At 47.5% G+C, this 8,442-nt stretch overlaps 1 protein-coding gene across 1 annotated transcript; it reads left to right on the top strand.

Annotated features, from left to right (window-relative positions):
• Nucleotides 1-3,062: 3,062 nt before the first annotated feature.
• LOC103641578 (transcription factor BHLH156) lies at nt 3,063-4,685 on the top strand. The gene is made up of 3 exons (XM_008664917.4): nt 3,063-3,703; nt 3,812-4,228; nt 4,347-4,685. Exons 1-3 carry the CDS (start codon nt 3,197-3,199, stop codon nt 4,458-4,460), a joined length of 1,038 nt encoding a protein of 345 aa, XP_008663139.1. The 5' UTR covers nt 3,063-3,196; the 3' UTR covers nt 4,461-4,685.
• Nucleotides 4,686-8,442: the final 3,757 nt, after the last annotated feature.

An 8,442-nucleotide genomic window follows, 5' to 3' on the forward strand; every position in this document is an offset into this window, starting at 1 on the left:
TCGAAGGCGGCAACGGCATGGTGGCGGCTTTGAACAACGACGGCGGCTCCGGGACTGCACAGGGAAGAGGGTGAGCAAGGGCTGGGCAAACCAGTGGGAGAAAGGGGAATTGGAGGCGAGTCCCGAGCGGTTGGCACCGAGGTGAAGCTCATCGTAACAAGGGCGATGACAGGAGCTTAGCGGCGATGGCGGAACGACCTTCACGACGGAGGCGGCGCTGCTGCATGCTAGGTGGGGAAAACGAGCAGGGTGAGTGCAAATGAGGAGTGTGGGTGCTGGGGTCCGGTGTGTTCACTTTAAAGCCCAGGCGAGGCGCGTGGGATGGAGGTCGTGGGATGTGGGCGGTGCTTATCCGCGCAGAACGCGTGACATGGGCACGACCTCGGTGGAGCGAGCGGTTGGCACCGAGGTGAAGCTCATCGTAACAAGGGCGACGACAGGAGCTCAGTGGCGACGGCAGAACGACCTTCGCGACGGAGGCGACGCTGCTGCGTGCTAGGTGGGGAAAACGAGCAGGGTGAGTGCAAATGAGGAGTGTGGGTGCTGGGGTCCGGTGTGTTCACTTTAAAGCCCAGGCGAGGCGCGTGGGATAGAGGTCGTGGGATGTGGGCGGTGCTTATCCGCGCAAAACGCGTGACATGGGCGCGGCCTCGGTGGAGCGAGCGGTTGTGGGGAAGAGGACGGGGCCGATGAGTGGGGCCCACTAGTCAGGGAAAGAAGAGAGAGAGAGCACGGCTGAGGGCGGCGCGCCGACGGGGCGGGCACACCGGGCAGAGAGAGAGAGAGAGAGAGAGGAAGACGGGGGCTCGGCTGGCTGAGCTGAGCGGCCGAGTGTGGAAAGGGTTGCGGCCTTCTTTTTCTTTTCTTTTATTTCCTCCTCTAGACTCAAATTCAAATATGGCCAACTTAAGCATATGCATAAAAAAGACAAAAGTTGAGGTTTAGCATGATGCGACATTTCATACATCCTTAGGGTTTTTCTACTAGAGTATAAATACATCTCCAACTAAAACAATGACTCTCTTTGTAAAGGAAAATGAAATGGTTTAAGAGAGAAGAGAAGTAACACCAGAATTTAATTTATGGATAGGAGCAAAGAAGTTTTATACCTCTTAATTCAGGGTGTTACAGATGCTCTGAGAGATAATATCATACAAAATTATATTCCAAACATAGGGCTCCCAGACATATTTAGCCAAATTTCATTCAAAGCGTAAATGGTCCATGGCTCCTTCGACAAGATTATCTGTTGTAAATGGCCATGGTTAGTGACAATGATATGAGTCGTAGTTTAGCTGCTTGCAGTTCTGTCCATGGTTCTTTTTGTGGCATGTCTGCATAATATACCTTATCTGCTCCCCTCTTTGTCTATACGGAGAGGACACCAGTACGCTCATTTAATTATTGTTACTACCGACTCCAAAACTGGTGCATATAGTGCAACTCTAGGAGAATCATCGGTGGTTATGCATATGGTTCCAGAACAATCCTGGCATATACACTGACGGAAGCTTAGGTCATCAGTAGGGGAGTGGTCAAACAAAAAGAACCCTAGCTACTACCTGATTAACTACCTACCGAAAACTATAACCGTCGTTGGTCTTTTAACATGAGGAGTCACGTTTGTCTCTACTGTTTCTTTGATCATCATTTTATCACTTTGCCTTCGTTAAAGAACAACAGAGAGCAGAAACTCACATCACTTCGCCACGTGGCAGGCATATGATAGTTCTTTTTGAGGTAACCCTGTCGTTATAGCTCACTGTCATTGTTAGACATGCCCTTTTGAGTAAGCTTTGCTCTGCTCATGTACGAGACAAAGTTTATAGTATTATTATTATTACTACTAGGCTGCTTGTAGAGCCGTCGTCGTAGTTCTAACTTCTAAACGTCGTAGACATCAAACGTGACAAGTGGGGAAACCTGCAAGTACTCCTACAAATAACCGTGTTTTTATATACTCCTACACAGCATCCGTTTCCAGAATTCTACTGTTGTTGTATATCGTCAAGTGACATGGACAGTTACTTTTTGGATAGGACGCGAGAAAATATTCAAGCCCAACACGACACGAAAGCGCTTCCAGATTATACCACCTCGCTAGCTAACTGAAGAAAGATAGTCGGTCGAGTGAGCTATAAAAAGAGGTGTGTTTTATTTTCAACTCATAATTTTCTGCAGTTTAATATCTCGTACGTGGGTCATATATCTACTTTAATTTTAAATTTATTTTTTATGGGGATGGTCCACTTTAATTTTAAATTTATATTTTTTTGTATGAGGGTCCATCATATTGGTTTGCCATTAGGCCCTCACGTGACGTACGGTTGTTGCACTATATCATTAAATATGATTGATGTGTCGTCGCAACGCATATGTATTGTATTAATTCTACAACATAAAGCACCGGTGTTTCTTATTTCCACCGTTCCACAGTCGCTCTGTGTCACCCTTTCTACATAAGGTAAAATTGTACATTAGTGTGGGTTTGAGCATTGATTGTTGGATGTACATTCGCACCCACTTAACCTGTAGACCACATATTTTTGTTACCCTATAGATATATTCCCTTCCCCTACCACTGAGTTGTTACTTACCCTATAGATAGATCCTGAAAACTACTCAAACTCTTATTAGTGGATCGTTACCTCACAGATAAGCCGTAGAAAACCTTCCAAGCCCAACACGACAGGAAATTAGATTTAACGTATTGCTCTCACATAGTATCATCTCGCTAGGTAAAGTAAGACAAACAATCGAAATAGTTATAAAAAAAGGTGTCGAACTCATTTTTAATCCATAACTTACTAGCGCGTATGTGTACAAATTAGCTCAAGGAAAACGGAACTATGTAATTCGCCAAGGATTTATTTTTGGATATATAATATAAATAGGCTGACGGCTTGTTTCGTGACAACCTGTTTCCGGTACAGAGTTAGCAGCCCACACCTGGTTTGTTCCATCCCACTACTATTCCAATCGTGTCGTCCAGTGGTTGAGAGGACGGCACAAATGGAACCCTAGCTAATACGGAGTAGTATCTTATTAGTCCGTTTCAGACTGGAGCTGCTATATATATAACGAGCTCGCCACTTGCGGTCTCGGCCTCGAATCCAAGGTCACCACCTCGCGATTTGCGATCCCTTTCCAACAAGATCACCGGCACCACCACTTGCATTGGAATCGTGTGAGCCACATGGACATGGAGGAACAGTTGCTGCACCTGGAGCACTTCATGCCCAGCAGCCCGGGCTTCTTTGACGTCGGCAGTGGCCACGACCCCGCCCACTTCCCGAACGGCGGGTTATTCGTCGAGCAGGTCGGCGCCACCGACGACGGCGGGTGGGTGGAGGAACTCATGCAGCTGGGCGAGGAGCTGTTCGGCGGTCCGGGCGATGGCGGCATCATGGGCGACGCCGACGACCACTACCAGCAGTGGCAGTGCGACGACGACGTCGACGGCGGCTCCCCAGACGGCGGTCCGCCACCGAGCGTGTCCTTGGACGGCGACGACGCGAGCCCAGGGGAGCAAGGCGCCGGGGAGCTCGCCTCCGAGCCGCACCGCGAGGACGGCGACGACGTGTCGGGCGCGACGCGGAAGCGGAGGGACCGGTCCAAGACCATCGTGTCGGAGCGGAAGCGGAGGGTCCGGATGAAGGAGAAGCTCTACGAGCTCAGGTCGCTCGTCCCCAACATCACAAAGGTGAGGCTAGCTCCGGTCTGGACTTCGGAGTTCGGACGACTGTTCGCTGGGGAGCTCGGTCATTCGATTCATGTCGTCCCCCTGCATGCATGTGCGCGCCATGTGCAGATGGACAAGGCGTCCATCATCGCCGACGCGGTGGTGTACGTGAAGAACCTCCAGGCGCACGCCAGGAAGCTGAAGGACGAGGTCGCCACGCTGGAGGCCCGGCCGAGATCGCCTACCCGACAGGACCAGCCGCAGCTGCAGCACGGCCGGAGCGCGGGGCCCGGCCGACGACGCCAGCAGCAGCAGCAGGTGGAGCGCCGCGACGCGGGGAGCGCGGGCGCCGGCGCCCGGGTGACGCACGTGGGCGCGGCGCAGGTCGGCGACGGCAGGTTCTTCGTGACCGTGGAGTGCGAGCGGCGGGACGGCGTGGCGGCGCCGCTCTGCGCGGCCGCCGAGTCGCTGCTGTGCTTCCGGGTGGAGAGCTCCAGCATCGGCCGGTCGGGGCCGGACCGCGTCGTGTCCACGCTCACGCTCAAGGTCTGGACTGGACTGGACTGGACTGGATCCATGGGGTGGCTTGTAACAGCGATTGATTGTTTGATTTGACTAGCTAGTCGCTAATCATCTGCGTGGAATATTGCAATCCATTGTGCAGGTGAGCGAACAAGTAGGAGATGCAGCCATCGGCGAGGCCTCCGTGAAGCATTGGATGATGGCGGCTCTTATCAGGGAAGGCTTCCGGCCCGAAGCGACGGTCCAGATCTCATGATCCGATCCACCTGGCGGTTCACCGGCTGCTCCTCTTTAAAGGCTGCTGTAAATGTCTGGAGTGTTTCTAGAGGGACTCCCTTCCCTTCGTCCATCGACTATCTCCGCTTCTACTCCCTGTTTCAATCACCGGCTGCTTCTGTTTCTAGGTGATGCGTAGCACCTTCTTAATGTGATCTCGACCGTTCATCCGACTTATCCGATGGTATCGACCGTTGCTTTCCCACTTGCTTGATTGACAGCAGCATGCAGCGAGCAGCGTTGATTGCAGCATAAGAGTATTTCCAACAGTGACTTATCTCAGTGTCCCAAATTAAATTATAGAGCTCAACTGCAAAAAAAAAAAACTGCTACAACAATACCCTATTTTACAAAAGAATGTCGAAAAAATATAAGTCATCTCCTAAAGTGTCACAAATATACTGCAACTTATTACATTATCTCCTATCTAGATCTAAACAAACAGTCGCTTCACAAATCTTTCATTTTCAAATGAATGGAGTAGATTAATATATTTTGGTTAATCACTTGATTTAAGGCTTTATTGTTGGATCTTAATTTTTTGTTGGTGCTCTAAATTATATAAAATATATTTCCTCCGTTTCGTTTTAGTTGTCGCTGGATAGTGAAACGGAGGAAGTATCTATTTTTATTTTTAGGGCACTTTTATAGAATATATTGTTGGGGATGCTCTAATAAATAAGTTGCTTGATTAGCGCTTAAACTAAGGAAAGGAATCTTCTCTTTAGTGCGGCTTATTGGGTGGGTGATGATGGTTGACGGTACCTAACAAAAGTACTTATCGACCAGGCAGCGTGATCTAACCCAGACGTCCAGAATTCAACGTCTCGGAGCATTGTTTGCGTCATGCCAGATTCTCCAGGAAGAAAAAAAAACTCTAGGACCTAAATTTTCACACATACTAATAACTCTCCATCCATAGATTAGACTGTCACTCATGACCACACCAATTGTTGACATACATGTCGTTCCAACCAAGTACTACTATGATATTTGTTTATATAGGATAGCTCATGTACAGAGTCAATGTATATATATAACATGTAAAGGAAAAGAATTTGTTTCTCATTAGAAAATAGATCATTTCTACGTAGCCATGGCGATTAATACATAGCTGTTGCTCATAGCAAGGCTAGCAATTTCAATTCTTTACTAAGGCTGACTCTAGCTGATCATGCATATGATCGTGCAAAACACTATTTTACACTTTAGGTAGTATTGTTTATATAATGAATTTTGAAATATGAGGTAGGATAATGTAACACCCCGTCTAATCCCTGGATCGGCGGTACTTACTCCTGTCAGCTTGCTAGGATCATATATTGTCCCCACAGACCAACACGAGTCTTTTGTGCGTACTTTGTCCTCACTCATGCGCACCCGAGAAAACTTCCCGGTCGGTCACCCATCCCAAATTGCTCCAAGCCAAGCACGCTTAACTTGGAGGTTCTTTCGAGATAGGCTTCCGAAAAAGAAGATGCACCTTGTTGATATGATTACTCTATTAATTCTATTAAGCCTTGGACCAGGACATCCCATCCCAGGGGCCAGGATATCACAATCCACCCCTTAGAAGACCGACGTCCTCGTCGGTCAACCCCAATCCAGGAACCTCCCCTCTTAGCCACGCCTGTGTGTCTAGTGTCGCCAGATGCCATGCCATGTGACCACTCCGGGCCCACATGAGACATGCGCCATATACCCGACCCCCTAACCCACACACGTCCGTGAAACCGCGAGGGTTGGCTCTGATACCACTTGTAACACCCCGTCCAATCCCTGGATCGGCGGTACTTACTCCTGGCAGCTAGCTAGGATCATATATTGTCCCCACAGACCAACACGAGTCTTTTGTGCGCACTTTGTCCTCACTCATGCGCACCCGAGAAAACTTCACGGTCGGTCAACCATCCCAAATTGCTCCAAGCCAAGCACACTTAACTTGGAGATTCTTTCGAGGTAGGCTTCCGAAAAAGAAGATGCACCTTGTTGATATGATTACTCTATTAATTCTATTAAGCCTTGGGCCAGGACATCCCATCCTAGGGGCCAGGATATCACATATAAGGAATGAGATAAGAGAGTTGCTAGAGATAGCCTACCCTATGGCCAAGTTCCAAATATAAAAGATACACTATGTACTTGAGATAATCGAGAAGCCATACGAATAACAACACCAGACATCCTAAGCAAAGTGGTACTCAAAGAATAGGTACCTAAATTATCTCAATGCGACACTATTTGCTACATAAATTTTCTTGTGATGAAAATGACACTATTTGCTACCTTATCAGTTATGTTCAACTAAATTATCTTTGGTTAACACTACGACGCTATGTAGGTATCATAATTGTTGGGTTTGATCTCAATGCGCCCTGATCAGGGTGCAACAACCCGTTTGGTTGCAACCCCTTTCACACATCACGAAGATAAAAGGAGAATAGGAGTCAGCACAACATAAGAATCAATGTTCTGTATTGTCAACTATTCCCTACACACCTAGGTCCGAGCAACCCATATTTGTGGTTAGTTGAGGGAAGGCAATTGTTGTCTTCACTAATTCAGTGTGTGGAACCGACACTCTAATAGCGATAAACTCCAACCTCGAAGGTAATCAACCTATTGTTTACGCATCTAGTGGCTAGGGTTAAGGGCAAGGTACATATCTAATCTCACAGTGGTATAAAAGGCATTATTCATGCCAAAGATCCAAACCCTATATGCTAGAACCTTCGATTTGGATTTGAGCAAATCTCCCAAGAAGTCTTGGATATACCAATTGGACAAAAAGTAGAAGGGGAAGATCATATAGGCCCCAAACAATAACCATGAACCCTAAGTCCCTAACCCTAGCCCCAGTTTTCTAGAGGAGGGTGAGGAACTTACATGGTTATCGACCCGGGTAGAGGGCAACACTGCCACCACCTTGAAATAAGACCCGTATGTGGGCCCATTAGGGCATTATCGAAAGGGTTTTCGATGGCGGTGCGCTCACCTTAAAGGCGATTGCACGTGTCGATGAATGCCCCCTATGGCAGCATAATAGATCTTGTAGGTGCAATCAACCCCAATTGAGGGTATTGGTGATTAAATGACAAAACAAATAAGGTTACTAACAAGTTTGCTCCTAGTGTATACTAAGTGTCAGTAAAGCTAAAAAGGAGTAGCAACTTTAATTGAGAAATGAAAAAGAAAGTATCAAGGACAAAGAAAATACATCAAGTGGTGCCTTGAAAAGTTTCCGTGCAACGCCCGTGTAAATTTTTCTATATTTCTTGAGTCACGGGATTTATTTCTTCCTTGGTAGTTTTCGCACAGGTAATGGTGTTTGCTATTGCTCAAGCCTCTAATTCAAAAGCTATTTTGAAAATCAAAATTCTTTGGGCACTCTGTGTTGTTCGGCTGATGTTAGGTTTGAGAAATGGAGAGTGTTCCTGTTGAAAAGCAGTTGAACTTGACTTCAGTTGAATTGAGCTTTTCTTCATCCGAGTTGAACTTGACTTCAGCTGAGTTGAGCTTTTCTTCAGCTGAGTTGAACTTAAATTCAGCTGAGTTGAACTTAACTTCAACTGAGAAAATCTCTGGTCAAAACCAGTTGAACCTGCCTCCGGGCCACTTCAACCTAGGTTTTCTCTCCCAAACTCTATGGTCAATACGAGTTGAACCGGCCCTAGGGGTGGTTCAACCGGTGTCAAGGTCAGTTGACCAGTCTGACCTGCAGACTGACTGTCAGTCTGACCACCAGGCGGTTCAATCAGCCCCTAGGGACGGTTCAATCAGCCCTGCGCAGAAAAAGTTTAGCACAATGGCTCTTTTTTAGGAGGCTCTATAAATACCCCCTCATACCTCTCTCCTCATTGACCGTGGTCACTCCCCACACTTATTTCTCACCTAACTTGACACAAAGCAGTCTCCCTCTCTCTATCGCACCTGATCTAGTTCTTGAATCAATCGATTGAAGG

Source organism: Zea mays, chromosome 10 (genome assembly GCF_902167145.1).
Source record: "Zea mays cultivar B73 chromosome 10, Zm-B73-REFERENCE-NAM-5.0, whole genome shotgun sequence".
In the NCBI taxonomy this organism is placed as follows: domain Eukaryota; kingdom Viridiplantae; phylum Streptophyta; class Magnoliopsida; order Poales; family Poaceae; genus Zea; species Zea mays.

Excerpts from the sequence above, each read along its gene's own strand:
- LOC103641578 (XM_008664917.4), top strand. The coding sequence starts at position 3,197 with ATGGACATGGAGGAACAGTTGCTGCACCTGGAGCACTTCATGCCCAGC. Across the intron at positions 3,704-3,811 it reads TCGTCCCCAACATCACAAAG|ATGGACAAGGCGTCCATCAT; the intron begins GTGAGGCTAGCT and ends CGCCATGTGCAG. Across the intron at positions 4,229-4,346 it reads TGTCCACGCTCACGCTCAAG|GTGAGCGAACAAGTAGGAGA; the intron begins GTCTGGACTGGA and ends TCCATTGTGCAG.